The sequence below is a fragment of the Mustela nivalis genome, assembly GCF_964662115.1.
Source record: "Mustela nivalis genome assembly, chromosome: X".
Lineage (NCBI taxonomy): Eukaryota > Metazoa > Chordata > Mammalia > Carnivora > Mustelidae > Mustela > Mustela nivalis.
Genome location: NC_139040.1, coordinates 67252557 through 67275649, shown reverse-complemented (window position 1 = coordinate 67275649; position 23093 = coordinate 67252557). Strand labels below are relative to the sequence as shown.

General features: G+C 38.6%; 1 protein-coding gene across 6 annotated transcripts in view; it reads right to left on the bottom strand.

The window, feature by feature from the left end:
- The window catches only part of PHKA1 (phosphorylase kinase regulatory subunit alpha 1), a 147365-nt gene that overhangs the window by 77447 nt on the left and 46825 nt on the right, over positions 1-23093 (bottom strand). For all 6 annotated transcript variants that reach the window (XM_082716133.1, XM_082716130.1, XM_082716131.1 and 3 more), the window contains exons 10-13: positions 22896-23018; positions 19415-19510; positions 18398-18505; positions 16398-16476 (exon numbers count right to left, since the gene is read on the bottom strand). In XM_082716133.1, the coding sequence (XP_082572259.1) occupies positions 16398-16476; positions 18398-18505; positions 19415-19510; positions 22896-23018 (406 nt within the window). The remainder of the gene's footprint in view (positions 1-16397; positions 16477-18397; positions 18506-19414; positions 19511-22895; positions 23019-23093) is intronic.

Here is a 23093-nt window from a genome sequence, read left to right as displayed (position 1 = left end):
TAAAGAGAACTACATATACTTCAATATTGTTGTTGCATAAAATATTTTGCACAGTGGTTTAAAAAAAAAAAAGAATCCAGAAAGGCAGACAGAGGCTAGATCTTTATGGAATACATATGTTTCACTTTAAGGATTTTGTAATTTTCTTTGGGCAATGATTACCCAACTGCATTCTACTGAGCTTCAGGGCTCTGCAGAGGGCAATGCATTGAAAGAGAATCAAATGAACAATATTTTGGGGTGCTAGGAACACTTTTAACCCCAACAGCGGAGCTTTTTTTTTTTTAAACTTTATGTTTAATAAAATATTTAGGAAATTCCACCTATGTGCTAAGTAGAGCCAAATGCAGGGAGTATAGAGATAGACATGATCCCTGGAGAAAATGACGCTGATACTGAGTTCTGCTAGAAGGCTGAATAGAAATTAATCTGGCAGAGGAGAAGGTAAAGTAAGGGAGTTGTTCTAGATAGAACAAACAGCATAGACAAAGGTTCAAGGGCAACATGGAACAGGGCAGATCTAGGAATTATAAAATGTTTTTTACAGCACAAGCATGGAGTGTGAAGGGGTCATTGCAAAAAATTACAATGGAGACAGGGTCAGGCACCAGATCATAAAGGGCCTTATAAGCCATGTGAAGGAGGTTGGCAATGAAAACCCTTGGAGAGTTGTAATCAGGGGATTAATATGTCTATAACTGTACCTTAAAAAAGAACATATTCATGTTTGATGATTAAAGAATAAACTGATAGACTGTTGAGGGCCTAGACTGAAGACAGGGATACCACTTAAAAATTTATTGCACTAAGGCAAGTGAGAGATGCTGATTACTTAGATTAGGATCATGGCATTTATACTGGAGAGGACTAGATGGATTTCAGAGTTAATTAGAAGGTAAACAAATCAGGATTTGTTAACTGATTGAATATAGGAGGTGAGAGGGGGGAGATATTGAGAATGATTCCCCAGGTATTTATATGTGTAACTAAGAGAATACGTAAGAGAATGCTGTGCCTTTAATGACACAGGCACATAGGGAGAAAAGCAGGCACGAGTGATATAATAGTAGGAGGGTGCAGCTGGAGTAATTTTAGACATGTTGAGTTTCAAGTGCATGTAAAACATCCAAGTGGGGCTATCTTAAAGAACAGTGATATAGATTCAGGAGTCATTAGCATATAGATATGAGATGGGTTAAGGAGAATGCATAGAGAAAAAGAAAAGAGGACCCAGAATATAACCTTGAGGAAGCTCAACATATAAGAAATGGGCAGATGAAGAAAAGCCTGGTGTAGAAATGAGTTTTTGTCCCAAGGCTTATATTTTCTTTATGGTATAGGAGGTGAAGTCATCTCCTGAGAACGAAGAATCAAGGAGATAAGAAAAGGGAGAAGATTTGGAATAGGAGGAGACTGAGAGACAAGAACAAATATTCTAAGTCAGAAGGTCAATGGACAGAACTAGAAATACCAACACTTAAGGGGCAAAGAAAATAGGAAGCCCAGATTGAGACAGAAAATTGCAAATTTTAGGTTGAAGAAGATCCAAGGGATGGTATCACAGAAGACATGGGAGTTAAGAGTTTCCAGAAAGATAAACAATAAGTGAAACAGAAAGATCTACTAAGATGTAGGTTGAAAGATACCTACTGAATTTTTCAATAACTTAAGCAAAAGCATTTTCAGAGGAATAGTAAGCAGGACTGGAAAGGATTGTAGAATGCATGGAATATAAAGTGGAAATTCAGATGAGAAAGGAAAGAAAGGATAAATAGAGGGAGATGAATATGTAAATAAACTAAAAACCAGAACCAACAGAGAGGAAGAGTTTGAAGAAACAGGAAAGGGTAGGTTTCTAGGAATGCTGGAGAAGAGGATAGGATCAAGCATTAGAAGGAAGCACCCTTTCTAAGACCAGAGAAAAGGAGACAAGGATGAGTGAAAATATAAGCAAGATTGTGGTGGGGGACTGGGAAACTGACAACAATCAGAATATTAAGATTATCTAGCTAGATTAAGATAGACCAAAGGAAGGAAGGAAGGAAGCTGCTTTTAAAAGTAGGCCAAGAAGAGGATGAAAGTAAGGGATGGGGCTGAAAACAGATTTGGAATCCTGGTTGAAAAAAAATGAAAATGCTGAGTAACAGTAAGAACAAGGAGCAGCAAGAGGCACTGTGAGTCTAGTTGAGCTGGAGACTGCAGAATCACAGTGCAGAATTACATCTGCTCATTTGTGTGATTTTTTTTTCTAGTAGTTTTAGCAGGCCAGGTACAGGATCAGAAAATGCAGAATGGAAGAGGGTGGGAAGATGACAGAGTAGGAGGACCCTCAGCTTGTCTCATCCCATAGATACAACCAAATAACACTCACATCAGTGTAAACAACCCAGAAAACGATCTGAAGACTGGCAGAATAAACTCTGCAACTAAAGGTAGAGAAAAGGCCACACCAAAGAAAGTCCAACTTTCTTCACTACAAAATGGACCATGGCCATCTACAGTGGGGAGGAAGCTGGAGGCACAGAGAAGGGCAAAAAACAGACTGTTACACTGGGAAGCCTGAACAGGGAAGATGAATCTCCATGTTTGGCTTTGAAAGTGAGAGGGGCTGAATTTTGTGAATTCTTAACAACCGGCGGGACTTAAAGCCTGGAATTTAAAAAATCAGGAATCTTGGGATGCCTGGGTGGCTCAGTTGGTTAAGCAGCTGCCTTCGGCTCAGGTCATGATCCCAGCGTCCTGGGATCGAGTCCCACATCGGGCTCCTTGCTCCGCAGGAAGCCTGCTTCTCCCTCTGCCTCTGCCTTCCACTCTGTCTGCCTGTGCTCGCTCTCGCTCGCTCTCTCTCTCTCTGACAAATAAATAAATAAAATCTTAAAAAAAATCAGGAATCTTGGTTCTGGGGGAACCCAGAGAGCATTAGGAAGTGGAGTCCCTGCCCTTTAAAAGACTACAAGACAAAGAGCCAGCAGAGATACAGCATGGAAGCAGCAGTTTGAAAATGCTGGGGGCAGATGGGAGGGAGAGTTATTTACTCATCTCAGAGCATGTCCTGGAGAGGCAGGGATCACAGAGAGACCCTTCTAGGAATGAAGGAGGTTCTACCCCTCGGCAAAAAACATAACCACATGCCCAGGAACCAGCACAGCTCTGAAACTTGCTACCTAACTTGCTTACATCAAACCCTTTCACTCCTGTGCTGGGGCAGATTTGCCCTTTCCAGTCACGCTTGCCTCAGTCATGGTGCTGCAAGTCTCCTCCCCCAGAATACAAGTGCAAACCCCACCAACACCTTATCTCCCAATCCACATGTTCTGTGGGGCTGAAGTTCCAGTGGTTGTGGCAGATCTCATTTTGCAAGCTGACAGGTGTGCACCTTGTTAAAACATGCCCCCACCCAACTGAGGAGCAAACACTGACCACAACAGGCAAAGAGAGCCTCTGCAGACAACTGGACTGAAGGAAAAAGAGGCCAGGACTCAATAGCAGGGCATACACAGCACACATAGAAGATACTCCCTGTAGAGCCAGGTCCTTGGGAATGTGACACTACACTGCAGGGCTCTATAGGACCTCTTCTTCATAAGGCCAATATCATTAAAAGCAACAAAAGTAGCTGACTTTCTTAACACAGAAACAGAGAGTAGACAAAATGAGGAAACAGGAATATGTCACAAAAGAAAGAAAGGGACCAAACCATAGCAAGAGAGCTAAGTGAAACAGATATAAGTAGTATGCCTGATAGAAAATTTAAAGTCATGATCATAAAGGTACTCATTGACCTTGAGAAAAGAGTAGAGGACATCGGGGAGACCTTTAACAAAGACATAAAAATGAACCAATCATAGGTGAAACAAACAATAATGGAAATTAAAAATACACTTGATGTAATAAATGGCAGGCTAAAGGAAGTAAAAGAATGAATTAATGACCTGGAAGACAGAGTAATGGAAAGTAACCAAGCTGAGCAAATGAGAGGGAAAAAAAAGTATACAAACAGAATAATTTTAGGGACCACAGTGATGGCCATCAGTGTAATAACATTCACATTATAGGGATCCCAGAAGAAAAGAGAGAAAAGGAGGTATAAAATCTATCTGAAGAAATAAGAAATTCCCTAATCTGGAGAAGGAAACATCCACATCTAGGAGGCATAGAGATCCCCACACAAAAACCAACCATAGGAAGTCCACACTGAGATACATACTAATGAAAATAGCAAAAAGTAGTATTAAAAAAGGATTTTAAAAGCAGCAAGAGGGAATACATTTATATGGAAAACCCTGTAAGTCTATTAGATTTTTCAGCAGAAGTTTTGCAGTCATGAAGAGAATGGCATGATATATTCAAAATGCTGAGAGGAAAAAATCTTCAGCCAAGGTTACTCATCTAATAAGGCTATCATTCAGAATAGAAGGAGAGATAAAGAGTTTCTCAGACTAATAAAAACTAAAGGAGTTCATGACCACTAAATGAGCTCTACAAGAAAGGAGTAGAAAGGAAAGACCATAAGTGAGAGTATCAAAAGTAAAAAACACAAAAGCAGTAAAAATAAGTATTTCTGTAAATAACAGTCAAGGGATTCATAAAATAAAAGGATGTAAAATATGATACCATATACCTAAAATGTGGGGGGACAAGAATAAAAAATGGGTTTAAATGTAAACAATCAACTTAACATAGACTGCTATATGCAGATGTTATACACAAAACTAATGGTAATTGCAAATCCAAAACCACTGATATGCAAACAATAAAGAGGAAGGAACCCAAGTGTATCACTAAAGAAAGGCAACAAACCATGAAAGAAGGCAAGAGAAGAAAGGACCAGAGAAAAACCTACAAAAACAACCACAGACCAAGTAACCAAACTGCAATAAATACACATCTAACTAAGTACTTTAAAAGTAAATAGACTAAATGCTCCAATCAAAAGACACAGGGTGACAGGATGGATAAAAAACCAAGACCCATCTATAACCTGCCTATAAGAGACTCCTTTTACACCCAAAGACACCTGCAGATTAAAAGTGAAGGGATAGGGAAACATTTTTCATGCAAATAGAGGTCAAAAGGAAGCTGATGTAACAATATTTATATCAGACAAACTAGACTTGAAAACAAAGGTTATAACAAGTGACACAGAAGGACACTATTTAATAATAAAGGGGACAGTCCAAAAGAGGATACGACAGTTATAAATATTTATATTCCAAACATTGAACACCCAAAAACATTAAACTATTAATAACAGACATAAAGGAACTAACTGACAGGAATACAATAATAGTAGGGGACTTTACCACCCCACTTGCTTCAATGGACAGTTCATCCAAACAGAAAATCAACAAGGAAACAGTGGTTGTAAATGATACACTAGACCATAAGGTTTTAACAGATATTTTTGGAACACTCCATCGTAAACATGAGAATACACATTCTTCTCAAGTTCATATGGAACATCCTCCAGAAGAGATCACATGTTAGGCCACAAAATAAGTCTCAACAAATTTAAAAAGGCCCAAGTCATACCAGGCACCTTTTCTGACCACAACACTATGAAACTAGAAATCAACCACAAGAAAAAATTTAGAAAGAGCATAAATACATGGAGATTAAATAACATGCTACTAAATAATGAAGGGTTCCACTAGGAAATCAAAGAAGAAATAAAAAATTCCATGGAAACAAATGAAAATGAAAACACAACGGTCCAAAATCTTTGGGATGCAGCAAAAATAATTCTAAGAGGGATGTTGACAGCAAGAAAAATCTCAAATAAACAACCTAACCTTACACTTACAGGAGCTAGAAAAAGAACGACAAAACCCCAAAGCAGCAGACAGAAGGAAACAATGATGATTAGAGCAGAAATAAATAATACACAAACTGAAAAAAGAATAGAACAGAACAATGAAACCAGGAGCTGGTCTTTGAAAAGAACAACAAAACTGATAGACCTCTACCCAGACTTATCAAGAAAAGAACAGAAAAGACCCAGACAAAGAAAATCAGAAATGAAAGAGGAGAAAGAGGAGAAATAACAATCGACACCACAGAAATATGAAGGATATATTCTTAGGAGTATATAACTGACCAAAACTGAAGCAGGAAGAAATAGTAAATTTGAACTAAATCAGTAACCAAATAAACATAAAAAACAAAAAGTCCAGGACCAAAGGGCTTCACAAGCAAATTCTACTAAACATTTAGTCCAGGACCAGAGGACTTCACAAGTGAATTTTACCAAACATTTAAAGAAGAGTTAATCCATACTCTTCTCAAACTATTCTGAAAGTTAGAAGAGCCTAAGAAAACTTCCAAATTCATTCTGTGAGGCTAGTATCCCATAATACCCAAACCAGATGAGGACACCATGAGAAGAGAACTAGAGGCCAGTATCTCTCATAAATATACATGCAAAAATCCTCAAAAAAATATTAGCAAACCGAATCCAACAATGCATTAAAAAAACCATTTACCATGATCAATTGGGATTTATTCCTGGGAGGCAAGCATGGTTCAATATTTACAAATCAATTAATGTGATACACCACATCAGTAGGAGAAAGGATAAGAACCCTATGACCATTTCAATAAATGCAAAAAAAGCATTTGACAGAGTATAACATCCATTTATGATTTAAAAAAAAACCCTAAACCAAATAGGTTTAGAAGAAACATATCTTAACATAATAAAGACCATTTATGAAAAACCTAGAGTTAACATCATCCTTAATGGGGATGAACTGAGAGCTTTTCCCCTAAGGTCAAAAAAGATAAGGATGTCCAAGAGTATAAAAAGACCAGGGGGGAGGAGTCAAGATGGCAGAGAAGTAGCAGGCTGAGAATACTTCAGCTAGCCGGAGATCAGCTAGATAGCTTATCTAAAGATTGCAAACACCTGAAAATCCATCGGCAGATCGAAGAGAAGAAGAACAGCAATTCTGGAAACAGAAAAACAACCACTTTCTGAAAGGTAGGACCGGCGGAGAAGTGAATCCAAAGCGACGGGAAGATAGACCCCGGGGGGAGGGGCCGCCTCCCGGCAAGCAGCGGAGCAACCGCACACAAAATCAGGACTTTTAAAAGTCTGTTCCGCTGAGGGACATCGCTCCAGAGGATAAACCGGGGCGAAGCCACGCGGGGTCAGCATGGCCTCAGGTCCCGCAGGGTCACAGAAGGATCGGGGGTGTCTGAGTGTCACAGAGCTTGCGGGTATTGGAACGGGATAGCCGGCTACAGAGACAGAGCCTACAGTAAGCTCACAGCTCGGTGTTACCTTGAACCAGCCGCAGGCTCGGTGAGCTCGGAGCGCGGCCGGAGGTCAGGCAGACCGGAATAACTGGGCGCTGTTCTCTGGGGGCGCACACGAGGAGTGGGGCCCTGGGCTCTCGGTTCCTCCGGGCCGGAGACCAGGAGGCTGCCATTTGTAATCCTGTCCTCCGGAACTCTACGGAAAGCGCAAACCCGAGGGGATTATGCACCCCAGCCCCTGGTAAGGGCGGTGCAATTGCGCCTGGGGCAAAGACAATTGAGAATCACTACACCAGGCCCCTCCCCCAGAAGATCAACAAGAAATCCAGCCGAGACCAAGTTCACCTAACAAGGAGTGCGGTTTCAATACCAAGGAGAGCAGCAGAATTCCAGAGGAGGAGAAAGCGAACATGGAACTCATGGCTTTTTCCCTGTAATTTTTTTTTAGTCTTGCAGTGAAATTTAATTTTTTTCTTTTTCTTTTTTTTTTTTTTCGCCTTCTGGTAAAATTTTTTTTTTAACTTTTACCTTTTTCTTTTTTAACGTTTTTTAACTAGTTTATCTAATATATATATTTTTTCCTTTTTAAATTTTTCTTATTTGTTTTCTTTTTTTAAATTCTTTTCTTTTTTTTTTTCTTTCTTCCTTTTTGAACCTCTTGTTATCCCCTTTCTCCCCCCTCACGATTTGGGATCTCCTCTAATTTGGTTAAAGGATATTTTCCTGGGGTTGTTGCCACCCTTTTAGTGTTTTACTTGCTCCTTCATATACTCTTATCAGGACAAAATGACAAGATGGAAAAATTCAACACAAAAAAAAGAACAAGAGGCAGGACCGAGGGCTAGGGACCCAATCAATAGGGACATTGGTAATATGTCAGATCTAGAGTTCAGAATGACAATTCTCAAGGTTCTAGCTGGGCTCGAAAAAGGCATGGAAGATATTAGAGAAACTCTCTCGAGAGATATAAAAGCCCTTTCTGGAGAAATAAAAGAACTAAAATCTAACCAAGTTGAAATAAAAAAAGCTATTAATGAGGTGTAATCAAAAATGGAGGCTCTCACTGCTAGGATAAATGAGGCTGAAGAAAGAATTAGTGATATAGAAGACCAAATGACAGAGAATAAAGAAGCTGAGCAAAAGAGAGACAAACAGCTACTGGACCATGAGGGGAGAATTCGAGAGATAAGTGACACCATAAGACGAAACAACATTAGAATAATTGGGATTCCAGAAGAAGAAGAAAGAGAGAGGGGAGCAGAAGGTATACTGGAGAAAATTATTGGGGAGAATTTCCCCAATATGGCAAAGGGAACGAGCATCAAAATTCAGGAGGTTCAGAGAACGCCCCTCAAAATCAATAAGAATAGGCCCACACCCCGTCACCTAATAGTAAAATTTACAAGTCTCAGTGACAAAGAGAAAATCCTGAAAGCAGCCCGGGAAAAGAAGTCTGTAACATACAATGGTAAAAATATTAGATTGGCAGCTGACTTATCCACAGAGACCTGGCAGGCTAGAAAGAGCTGGCATGATATTTTCAGAGCACTAAATGAGAAAAACATGCAGCCCAGAATACTATATCCAGCTAGGCTATCATTGAAAATAGAAGGAGAGATTAAAAGCTTCCAGGACAAACAACAACTGAAAGAATTGGCAAACACCAAACCAGCTCTACAGGAAATATTGAAAGGGGTCCTCTCAGCAAAGAGAGAGCCTACAAGTGGTAGATCAGAAAGGAACAGAGACCATATACAGTAACAGTCACCTTACAGGCAATACAATGGCACTAAATTCATATCTCTCAATAGTTACCCTGAATGTTAATGGGCTAAATGCCCCTGTCAAAAGACACAGGGTATCAGAATGGATAAAAAAACAAAACCCATCTTTATGTTGCCTCCAAGAAACTCATTTTAAGCCTGAAGACACCTCCAGATTTAAAGTGAGGGGGTTGAAAAGAATTTATCATGCTAATGGACATCAGAATAAAGCAGGAGTGGCAATCCTTATATCAGATCAATTAGATTTTAAGCCAAAGACTATAATAAGAGATGAGGAAGGACACTATATCATACTCAAAGGGTCTGTCCAACAAGAAGATTTAACAATTTTTAATATCTATGCCCCCAACGTGGGAGCAGCCAACTATATAAACCAATTAATAACAAAATCAAAGAAACACATCAACAATAATACAATAATAGTAGGGGACGTTAACACTCCCCTCACAAAATGGACAGATCATCCAAGCAAAAGATCAGCAAGGAAATAAAGGCCTTAAACGACACACTGGACCAGATGGACATCACAGATATATTCAGAACATTTCATCCCGAAGCAACAGAATACACATTCTTCTCTAGTGCACATGGAACATTCTCCAGAATAGATCACATCCTCGGTCCTAAATCAGGACTCAACCGGTATCAAAAGATTGGGATCATTCCCTGCATATTTTCAGACCACAATGCTCTAAAGCTAGAACTCAACCACAAAAGGAAGTTTGAAAAGAACCCAAATACATGGAGACTAAACAGCATCCTTCTAAAGAATGAATGGGTCAACCGGGAAATTAAAGAATTGAAAAAAATCATGGAAACAAATGATAATGAAAATACAACGGTTCAAAACCTGTGGGACACAACAAAGGCAGTCCTGAGAGGAAAATATATAGCGGTACAAGCCTTTCTCAAGAAACAAGAAAGGTCTCAGGTACACAACCTAACCCTACACCTAAAGGAGCTGGAGAAAGAACAAGAAAGAAACCCTAAGCCCAGCAGGAAAAGAGAAATCATAAAGATCAGAGCAGAAATCAATGAAATAGAAACCAAAAAAAAAACAACAGAACGAATCAACGAAACTAGGAGCTGGTTCTTTGAAAGAATTAATAAAATTGATAAACCCCTGGCCCGACTTATCAAAAAGAAAAGAGAAAGGCCCCAAATAAATAAAATCATGAATGAAAGAGGAGAGATCACAACTAACACCAAAGAAATACAAACTATTATCAGAACATACTATGAGCAACTCTACGGCAATAAATTTGACAATCTGGAAGAAATGGATGCATTCCTAGAAATATATAAACTACCACAACTGAACCAGGAAGAAATAGAAAGCCTGAACAGACCCATAACCAGTAAGGAGATTGAAACAGTCATTAAAAATCTCCAAACAAACAAAAGCCCAGGGCCAGACGGCTTCCTGGGGGAATTCTACCAAACATTTAAAGAAGAACTAATTCCTATTCTCCTGACACTGTTCCAAAAAATAGAAATGGAAGGAAAACTTCTAAACTCATTTTATGAGGCCAGCATCATCTTGATCCCAAAACCAGACAAGGATCCCATCAAAAAAGAGAGCTATAGACCAATATCCTTGATGAACACAAATGCGAAAATACTCAACAAAATACTAGCCAATAGGATTCAACAGTACATTAAAAGGATTATTCACCACGACCAAGTGGGATTTATTCCAGGGCTGCAAGGTTGGTTCAACATCTGCAAATCAGTCAATGTGATACAGCACATCAATAAAAGAAAGAACAAGAACCATATGATACTCTCAATAGATGCTGAAAAAGCATTTGACAAAGTACAGCATACCTTCCTGATCAAAACTCTTCAAAGTGTAGGGATAGAGGGCACATACCTCAATATCATCAAAGCCATCTATGAAAAACCCACCGCAAATATCATTCTCAATGGAGAAAACCTGAAAGCTTTTCCACTAAGGTCAGGAACACGGCAGGGATGTCCATTATCACCACTGCTATTCAACATAGTACTAGAGGTCCTAACCTCAGCAATCAGACAACAAAAGGAAATGAAAGGCATCCAAATCGGCAAAGAAGAAGTCAAATTATCACTCTTCGCAGATGATACTATATGTGGAAAACCCAAAAGACTCCACTCCAAAACTGCTAGAACTTATACAGGAATTCATTAAAGTGTCAGGATATAAAATCAATGCACAGAAATCAGTTGCATTTCTCTACACCAACAGCAAGACAGAAGAAAGAGAAATTAAGGAGTCAATCCCATTTACAATTGCACCCAAAACCATAAGATACCTAGGAATAAACCTAAGCAAAGAGGCACAGAATCTATACTCAGAAAACTATAAAGTACTCATGAAAGAAATTGAGGAAGACACAAAGAAATGGAAAAATGTTCCATGCTCCTGGATTGGAAGAATAAATATTGTGAAAATGTCTATGCTACCTACACATTTAATGCAATTCCTGTCAAAGTACCATCCATCTTTTTCTTTTATTTGATGGAACAAATAATTCTAAAATTTATATGGAACCAGAAAAGACCTCGAATAGCCAAAGGGATATTGAAAAAGAAAGCCAACGTTGGTGGCATCACAATTCCGGACTTCAAGCTCTATTACAAAGCTGTCATCATCAAGACAGCATGGTACTGGCACAAAAACAGACACATAGATCAATGGAACAGAATAGAGAGCCCAGAAATAGACCCTCAACTCTACAGTCAACTAATCCTCGACAAAGCAGGAAAGAATGTCCAATGGAAAAAAGACATTCTCTTCAATAAATGGTGTTGGGAAAATTGGACAGCCACATGCAGAATAATGAAATTGGACCATTTCCTTACACCACACACAAAAATAGACTCAAAATGGATGAAGGACCTCAATGTGTGAAAGGAATCCATCAAAATCCTTGAGGAGAACACAGGCAGCAACCTCTTTGACCTCAGCCGCAGCAACATCTTCCTAGGAGCAATGCCAAAGGCAATGCAAGCAAGGGCAAAAATGAACTATTGGGATTTCATCAAGATCAAAAGCTTTTGCACAGCAAAGGAAACAGTGAACAAAATCAAAAGACAACTGACAGAATGGGAGAAGATATTTGCAAACGACATATCAGATAAAGGACTAGTGTCCAGAATCTATAAAGAACTTAGGAAACTCAACACCCAAAGAACAAATAATCCAATCAAGAAATAGGCAGAGGATATGAACAGACATTTCTGCAAAGAAGACATCCAGATGGCCAACAGACACATGAAAAAGTGCTCCATATCACTCGGCATCACGGAAATACAAATCAAAACCACAATGAGATATCACCTCACACCAGTCAGAATGGCTAAAATCAACAAGTCAGGAAATGACAGATGCTGGCGAGGATGCGGAGAAAGGGGAACCCTCCTACACTGTTGGTCGGAATGCAAGCTGGTGCAGCCACTCTGGAAAACAGCATGGAGGTTCCTCAAAATGTTGAAAATAGAACTGCCCTATGACCCAGCAATTGCACTATTGGGTATTTACCCTAAAGATACAAACGTAGTGATTCAAAGGGGCACGTGCACCCGAATGTTTATAGCAGCAATGTCCACAATAGCCAAACTATGGAAAGAACCTAGATGTCCATCAACAGATGAATGGATCAAGAAGATGTGGTATATATACACAATGGAATCCTATGCAGCCATCAAAAGAAATGAAATCTTGCCATTTGCGACAACATGGATGGAACTAGAGCGTATCATGCTTAGCGAAATAAGTCAAGCAGAGAAAGACAACTATCATATGATCTCCCTGATATGAAGAAGTGGTGATTCAACATGCGGGCTTAAGTGGGTAGAAGAAGAATAAATGAAACAAGATGGGATTGGGAGGGAGACAAACCATAAGTGACTCTTAATCTCACAAAACAAACTGAGGGTTGCTGGGGGGAGGGGGTTTGGGAGAAGGGGGTGGTATTATGGACATTGGGGAGGGTATGTGTTTTGGTGAGTGCTGTGAATTGTGTAAACCTGGTGATTCACAGACCTGTACCCCCGGGGATAAAAATATATGTTTATAAAAAATAAAAAATTATATTAAAAAAAAAAAAAGAAAACAGTCCCTTTTACAATTTCACCAAGAATAACAAAATATCTATGACTAAACTTAACTAAAAAGGTAAAAGACTTATACTCTGAAAAGGTAAAAGACTTAAACTCTGAAAACCTAAAACACTGATGAAAGAAATTCAAGATGATGCAAAGAAACTGAAAGACATTCCATGCTCATGGCTTAGAAAAACACATATTGTTCAAATATCTATACTATCCAAAGCAATCTAGAGATTTAATGCTGTCCCTATCAAAATACCTACAGCATTTTTCACAGAACAAGAACAAACTATCCTAAAATTTGCATGGAACCACAAAAGACCCCAGATAGGCAAATCAAACTCAATAAAGAAAAACAAAATGGGAGGTATCACAATTCCAGACTTCAAGTTGTATTACAAAGCTCTTGTAATCAAAACCGTATGGTACTAGCATAAAAATAGACACATAGATCAGTAGAACAGAATAGAAAGCTCAGAAATAAACCCAACTATATGGTCGATTAATCTTCAACAAAGGAGGAAAGAATACCCAATGGGAAAAACAGTCTCTTTAATAAATGGCACTGGGAAAGCTGGATGGCTACATGTAAATGAATGGAACTGGATCAGTTTCTTACGCCATACAAAAAAATAAACTCAAAATGGATTAAAGGCCTAAATTCGAGACAGGAAACTATCAAAATCCTAGAGGAGCACACAGGCAGCAACCTCTTTGACCTAGGCCAGAGCAACTTCTCTCTAGATCTGTTTGCAAAAGCAAGGGAAACAAAAGCAAAAATAAACTATTATAACTACCTCAAAATAAGAAGCTTCTGCACAGCAAAGCTAAAAGACAAGCTACTGAATGGGAGAGGATATTTGCAAATGATATTTCTGATAAAGGGTTAGTATAAAAATATATAAAGAACTGATATAAGTCAACACCCAAAAAAACACATAATCCAATTAAAAAATGGGGAGAAGACATAAACACATTTCTCCAAATAAGACATCCAGATGGCCACAAGACACATGAAAAGATACTCAACATCATTCATCTTCAGGGAAATGCAAAGCAAACCTACAATGAGATAATCACCTCACACCAGTTAGAATGGCTAAAATAAAAAACATAAGAAACAACAAGTGTTGTTGAGATATGGAGAAAAAAAGCTCTTACACTGTTGGTGGGAATGCAAACTGCTGTAGCTACTGTGGAAAACAGTATCGAGTTTCCTTAAAAAGTTAAAAATAGAACTATCCAAAGATCCCTTAATCACACTACTGGATATTTAACCAAAGAATATAAAAATACTAATTCAAAGGGATATATGCATCCTTTGTTATGGAAGTATTATCTACAATAGCAACATTATAGAAGCAGCCAAATGTCTACTGATAGATGAATAAAGAAGAGGTGGTATATATGTATGTATATATATATATATAGATAGATAGATAGATGATACCATATGATTTTACTAATACATGGAATTTAAGAAAAAGAAGCAAAGGAAAAAAAGAGAGACAAATCAAGAAAGAGACTATAGAGAAAAACTGATGGTTACCAGAGGGGAGCTTGGTGGTGGTGGGGGAAATGGTTGAAATAGGTGATGGGATTAAAGAGTACACTTATTGTGATGAGCACTGAGTAAGGTATAGAATGGTTGATTCACTATATTGTACATCTGATTCTAATATAACATTGTATGTTAACTATACTGGAATTAAAATAAAAAACTTAATAAAAAAAGAAAATACAGACTACAGACTATAAGATTGATTGCTATGTTTTTTCTGGTGGGTATAGTAGAATTATGGTGCATGGGTGATTAAGATATTTAAATTATCAACAAATAGGGAAGAGCAGACTCAGAGACAATAGATACAGTGCCATGGGCCAGAAAAAGAAAACTGAAATAATGTATAGCTATGACCATAAACTGGAATTTTCTGGAATGGGAGATATATGAGGTGGAATAGTTCTAAAGTTTGGTCCTCAAAATGAGTGGATAACATAGAGGTGGAGGGAAAGGCCACTAGATTTATGGGTATCCAAGAATTTAAGGCTAAAATGTTAGTACTTATTATGATGCTGAAATCTAGCACTATGGCAGGAATTGGGGAAGAAGAGGAAGGCTGTATGCTAAATGAATGAATTAGAGCAACCAGGAGATCAATACCACCAGATGGCATAAGCCTCGAAGGAGAACAAAGTATCTTATGGGAAGGGAAGAATAAAATACACAGGATTATTTCCCATATAGCACCAACCCAGAAGTCAAGTGACCAGAGACATTTTACAGGAGCTTAGTACTGGATTGGGTCGCTGGAGAGTCAAGAAGGAAAAAATGAAACAAGATGGGATTGGGAGGGAGACAAACCATAAGAGACTCTTAATCTCACAAAACAAACTGAGGGTTGCTGGGGGTGGCGGGGTAGGGATAGGGTTGTGGGGTTATGGACATTGGGGAGGGTATGTGCTATGGTGAGTGTTGTAAAATGTATAAGCCTGATGAGTCACAGACCTGTATCCCTGGTGCAAACAATACATTATATGTTAATAAAAATAATTTAAAAAATCACTTGGAACTTTATATCCTAGGAGACTAAAATAATAATGACAAGAGATAAGGAAGGTAGAAACATCTACTTATCATGAGAGAGGGGAAAGGATGGGATGGAGACAAAAGAGGTCAGTTTTACATTTGAAGTATCAGTGATAAAGATGTTTCATAGATATTGGGACTTGAATTTATAGACCTTAGCTCAGTGTTTTGCATAGAGTAGATAACCTCAAAATTTAAATTAATTGTTAGGAACAAAAAATAAAGGTTTTCAGTACTCTCCAAAGAAGGAATAGTTGAATCCATGGAAGCAAATGTATTTTGAAGGAGGCAGCACTAGCAAACTAACATAGAGTGTAAATACAGAGACAACAATGTAAGATTAAGTATACAACCATTAAAAGGGCATGAGAAGAAAGGAGTATTAACAGAAAAAGCACAGAAGGAATGTTCAGAAAGAAAGAGAGAATCTAAAGGCTACAATATCATGACAACTGAAAAAAGTTTCTAGAAGTAATAAGTGGTTAAGAGTGTCAACATCACTTACAAAGCATTTTGTTCATGATTAATAGCAATCTTGAAACCAAAAAGAACTGAGTTCATTGTATACTTTTTGAAGCCTAACAAAACCAATGATAAACAGCAAAGTCTTCATTTACTAGTCCAAAACAGATCGTTAATATAAAGTTTCTGCTGCTGGGAATAAAAATCCATACCTTGAACCACAACATCTGGCTTTGGTACTGTAGAAAACCTTCGATTTAGGGGATCAATTTCTCCGGGAGCTAAAAATCCCTAAAGAAAAACCATAAAAAGACAGATTATTATTTCTCAAAGAAAAAGCTAATGTTTGAGGAGAAACAATGTACCAGTGCCAAAAACCTGCCCTTTAACATGTAAGAGGCAGGTATGGAAAGGAAACAAATAGCTTCACTATATAAAAAAGTCTGAACCCCGAATTCACATTCAAATTAATTTCTTCTGGAATTAATTTCTGGTGGTGGCCACAAGTTCTTTGTTGGAAATACAAGTGACAAGCAGAAAGGTTTTTTTTTTTTTTTTAGTTATACTTCCACCTTCTCTGGATGTATATAATCAGACAATCAGATCACAATGCTTATCATCAATAATTTAAGTCTTGTTGTTTTCTCATTTGCTCATGTGACTGCTATACTTTCTGATCAGCAGATATCTTTTTTTTTTGAAATATTTATTTATTTGTGTGTGTGAGAGAGAGAGTGCACAGGGGGAAGAGCAGAGGGAGAGGGAGAGAATCTCCAGCAGACTCCGGGCTGAGCACAGAGTCCAGTGTGGGGCTCGATCCCAGGACACTGATATAATCTGAGCCAAAACTGAAGAGTCAGATGCTCAACTGACTGTGCCACTAAGGCACTCCAGCAGATATATTTTGACTTGAATTTCTGTCCTTGATGAAATGGGATGAATTCACCCATTTTACCCTTAAAAACACCATTCACCTCCTCCTTTTTCACACATTTAATTTAATGAGAAAGTCATCAGGTCAAGATTACTTTAAGCAGATCTTTCTGCTCATTATTGCTATATTATTCATAATATCAACTAAAGATAATCAGACCTTTTTGCAGTATACCTGAAATTCACATTAATGTATGTCAATTATACCTCAATAAAACTGAGAAAAAAATCCAAAACAGAGTGAACAAAAAACAGCTGCAGAAAATAAACAGTCATACATAAACAGGTCAAAGAATATGGCTCAGAAAGGATAGCTAAGTACCACCTCGGATCTTCTAGGAGCCTCACTTATAGGTTACCATAAGAACCTACAATGGGGAAATAGATTTGTCTATAAATCTGGAAAACTTTGAGAAAGAGGGCCCTTACTATAGCTGACAATATCAAAAATAAGCTGGACGTTAAGTACGAAATTCCCAAGTGCTTCACTAAGAGCTGTTTCAACCAAGGGGCACCTGGGTGGCTCAGTCATTGAGTATCTGACTCTTGATTTTGGCTTAGGTCATGATCTTGGGGTCCTGGAATCAAGCCCTGTGTGGCACTCCACATTCAGCAGGAAATCTGCTTAAGGATTTCTCTACCTCTCCCTCTGCCCCGCCCCCTGCTTACACAAGAGTGCTCTCTCTCAAGTAAAGAAATAAATAAATCTTTTTTTAAAAAAGGCAAAAAGGTGTTGTTTCAACTGAATTTAACATAAAAAAACATTTAAAAAGCCCCACAGCAAAAAGTATACAAACAATAAATTTTTAAAAATTATGTTCCCAACCACTTTTCATGGTACCTAAAATTATCTAATCAGTTTATTCAATTAAATAATGAAACATTATACTTCTTGAAAAAGTTAATACTTAAATCCATTATCAGTCATCATTACCATCTAAGCACAAGTGCATGCATCCATCACCAGGCAAAGCACCGTGTGTGGGGGGGCTGTTCTGAAAGGGCAAGATCTAATCCCTGATAGGAGAGCAGCTCCAAGTCCGGTGCCAAAGTAAGATGCCCTGGGCAGTATGAGAGACATGGTTGCCAGGGGGAAAAGATTTTAGTTAAGGATTGGTCATGCTTCCACTCTAAGGACCTGACCTGGAGGAAAATATATAATTAAGGCAGAATATAAAGGACAAAAGAAAGATCCAGATTTAATGAGCTACTCACAAATCTGATTATTATAATGACTAAAGAAGAAAAAAAGTGGAATTGCCTTGAAGTTTCCCCTTACCTCTGCCATCAAGCTTCCTAAGATGTACAGAGACTGACCCCACATATGTGGCAACTTGCCCATGGGGACCCGGTCCACAGTGTGAGGATTTTGATATTCTTCATCAACCTAAAAGAAAAGATAAAGAAGCCACACAAAAGGTGATGGAAGGTTAAAGATACTGGACAACAGAAAGGCTGAATCTGGATTGTGACTCATACCCTATAGAACAGTTACAAATACAATTCACTGAAAAGTTAAGCCCTATGACTCCAGTCTAGGGAAAGGCTCCTCTAAATGTGTATACATACAAATCACCTGAGGATTTTGTCCAAAGGCATATTCTGCCTGAGTAGGTGTGGAGAAAAGCCCGAGAACTGCATTTCTAACAAGCTCTCAGATGATGCTGATGATGCTGCTGGGAGCTTATTCCAACTGTCTCTACCTGAATGGAAGACAGAGACTCTCCCATGGCTAATGCTCCTTTGGAATGGAGAAGACGAACAATGGTGCTCCCAACTGGCATTGCAGGAAAATGAAGACATACAAGTATGTTGTAAAGAATCCCAGATTACTGGCCTCAAAGCAGAGAATACCAAATCCTGAGAGTTCACACAGAACTTCACTCTAGTTCTGCCTACTGAACTCTGTATCATTCTCAGCCTTAAGGTTTTTTTTTTTAATCGATCTCTGAACAATTAATTTTTGAAAACTGAGGTGTGGTTGACATATAAAAAGGCCCTTACATTTAATGTATGCATCCTGATGAGTTTGAGGATAAGTAACACACCCATGAAACTACCATTGTCACGTTTGGTCTTGCCCTTGTCTTACTATGCAATGGCGCCATACCTGAGACTGCTTTAAAAATTTATTTTCAAAGGCCTAAAATCATATTTTCATCATTTATACCAAAAGACTCACTTTGAGAATATTAAAGTCAGAAAATTAGAAATTATTTGACCCAAATGGAGCAGTCCCACTGAGGTATGGCCCTCTTTCTCCCAGCTCCATGTTACGAAGGCATGTCCAACTCACCCTGTCTGGAGGAACACTGTATAGCTCTGGCAGAAGTGGGACTCCATTTTTGCCCTTGATGAGGACTGCTTCAAGAGCCTCTCTGTATTCTTGAACCTGTAAATAAAAGAAAGGGAAAAAAAGTTTATAGTGTTTCCTTTGGGGAAATGTACACCTCAGGGAGGGTTAAAGCCGAAGAAGTTCCTATTGCAAAGGAGCATATTCACCTAGGGCAAGGGAGAAGAAAGGGTGTATTACAGGCCAGATACTGTGCTAGAAATTTTGTGTGCTTTAACACATTTAATTTTTTCAATTTAAATTCAATTAGCCAACATATAACACATCATTCGTTTTTGACGTTTTGGTCAATGATTCATTAGTTGCATATAACACCTTTAATTTTAGTAACCATCCTAGGAGGTATATGCAATTAAAGCCTTTTTTACTGAAAAAAAAAAATAAGGCTCAAAGAGGTTATGAACTTGTGGAAGATCACACAACAAGTATAAGGTTGAGCCTGGATTTGAGCCCAAGTCAGCCTGCCTCCACTGGCCTGTTTTTATCCACTACTCAAAATCGAGCTTCTTACCTTTACATGTACTGGCTTTTAAAACTGCATTTAACTGCTAAAATAAGTTTCCATTGTAGTGAAGTTCATTTTTTTTTTTTTGCTTGTTTGTTTAACAATTTGTTGTAGATTAGAGTAGTAATACATAAAAAGCAAAAACAAACACACACACACAAAAGCACTATAATTTATGGTGGAAAAAACAGTTCTGCTATCACAGTTGTTTTGAAAATACAAATTGATTCCAATGTGTTTGATGTAAGAGGGACAATCTGAGTAGAACCCGGATTCGACTTCTGCTTATGCACAATTTTGACATGAGAGTACACTCAGCTGAACTGAGCCCAAGTAAGAACACCCAAAACACACACATGCACACACCTCAGGAGGACAATGAACCACACTCATGCATATTCCATGTTAGAACTTTCTGTCCGATTTCAGGTAACACTCCTTCTACTGCTTCAAAATCACTCCAGAGCTGCTCCCTTCCCACAGCCAGCCTAGCTCCATGACTCTGTGTACCTTCCCTTCTCTTTCCTTTCTTCCCCTTTCTCCTCAATTTGTTCTGTATTCATCCTGCCTGTTCAATGTTCTTTTTCTCCTTCTCTTCACTCTTTTGCCATCTTTCTTGTTCCTTTCCTCTGGCATGCAGGGCGGTGGGCATGGGAAGCCGTCAGGTGAGCTGGCAGGAACATGGGTGTACATTTATCTGTGAGCAAACCTAAGGTATTTTTCAAGGTACAAGTGCCATATTTACTGTGGTATTTATGTATTTCTTAACAAATTCATGTGCATAAAGTTATAATGCTGTGCTTATCAGGTTCCTATAATTTTGTATGTACTTCTGGCAAACTTTTTAAATGTTGTGTCCCAACCTCATTTTTCCATGAGACCTCTAGTTTTTATTTCTCAAATATGCAGAGATGGTGATTTTCAAGAAACATATATGTCATTATAGCTGAACTGTCTCTTGTGCGTATGGTATATCTTCAGCTGTGAAGTTAAAAAAAAAAACAACTTTAGGGACATCTTCTTCTTCAAAGAAGAGTGAAAAACTATTTCCATTGTATACAGAGAAACCAAAGAATTCAATGACTATATTTGGGCTACTCAAGTGTCAGGAAGGAATCGGGCGCCTGGGTGGCTCAGTCAGTTAAACCTTGCCTTAGGCTCAAATCATGATCCCAGGGTCCTGGGATAGAGCCCTGCATTGGGCTCTGTGCTCACTGGGGAGTCTGTTTCTCCCCCTCCCTCTGACCCTCCTTCCTACTTGTGCTCTCTCTCTTTTTTCAAATAAATAAATAAAAACTTTTAAAAACAAGAGTCAGGGAAAAAATGAGTAAAAAAGAATCCAGGTTTCCCAACTCTTCCCCCGCCCCGAGTCCAAAAAGCCTGAATGTGCGGTGTACTTAGTAGGCACCTTTGATAAATGCATCTTTCTTTGAGGAAGAAAAGTTTCTTATAAAAAATTCTGTGGAATTTGGGAAGGACTGAGAAAAATGGTAGAATCAAAATAGGGTGGGTTATTTCTATTACCGCTCATTTGCTTTCTTTCTTTATTTTTTTTTTAAAGATTTATTTATTTATTTATTTGACAGAGAGAGATTACAAGTAGGCAGAGAGGCAGGCAGAGAGAGAGAGGAGGAAGCAGGCTCCCTGCTGAGCAGAGAGCCCGATGCGGGACTCGATCCCAGGACCCTGAGATCATGACCTGAGCCAAAGGCAGCAGTTTAGGCCACTGAGCCACCCAGGCGCCCCATTTGCTTTCTTTAAAAGGGCTTTTAATTTATGGAAATTTAGAGTAAAACAGCACTTTGCGGCCCATGAAACTTTGGTGTAGCCCTATTATTTAAGTGATATTGGCAGTTACAGATAAATATTGGCCAAAGCATTAAAATTACACAAAATTGTGTTTTATGTAGCCAAGTATAAATGACTTCCAAATGTGTTGGATTTATGTTCAAGTTTAGACCATAGCCAATTTGTAGAATGCCTGACTCTAAACTTCCTTGATCAAATCTCCCAATCTCACTATTTTCCAAAGATGTTTTTTTTAATAATTTTTAAATTTTTTTTATAAACATGTAATATATCATTAGCCCCAGGGGTACAGGTCTATGAATTGCCAGGTTTACACACTTCACAGCACTCACCATAGCACATACCCTCCCCAATGTCCATAACCCCACCACCCTCTCCCTCCCTCCCTTCCCCCGGCAACCCTCAGTTTGTTTTGTGAGATTAAGAGTTTCTTATGGTTTGTCTCCCTCCCAATCCCATCTTGTTTCATTTATTCTTTGCCTACCCCCCAAACCCCCCATGTTGCATCTCTACTTTCTCGTATCAGGGAGATCATATGATAGTTGTCTTTCTCCAATTGACTTATTTTGCTAAGCATAGTACCCTCTAGTTCCATCCACATTGTCGCAAATGCCAAGATTTCATTTCTTTTGATGGATGCATAGTATTCCATTGTATATATATACCAAAAAAGCGATGATGGTCATGTTTGTGGGGGCAAGGACCAGACAAATGGGTCGTTGTTTTTTTTTTTTTTTTGTGGGGGCTAAAGTCGGAACACCATTTCCAAGATTTTATATATACACACACACACACACACACACACACACACACACACACACAGCCAGGAAGAAAAGTCAAGTACCTCTAACAACTGAAGCAAGTGGACAGAGCTTGCCATTTTGCTCTCTATGTTTGTTAAAAGCCAAGTCTGAATAATGGCAACATAAAGGCCTTCCAACTCTTAACCTAGTGCCCTCAAGTATCAGTCTCTAGAAGACTCTAGAAGACTCTGTCTCTTCCCTATTAGGGAAGACTTCCATTTGGTCACAGGGTCAGCACAGCCATTAACCGAAAGAGGAAGACATACTAAAAACATTCTGCTGAAAGTCTCTTTCCCCAGCATATTACCTGTGCTGCATTGCCACTGAAGACCCCATCGAGGATAAAGTACGTCCAGAACAGTGGCCATTCACACTCAATGTTTTCAAATGACTTCAGCTCAGACGGTTCATAGTATAGGCGACTGGGATCCTGGTAAAAACACAATAAAGTTCATCTTATCACTGCAAAGTCAGCCATCTGTCTTTAATTCAAAGGTATCACAAT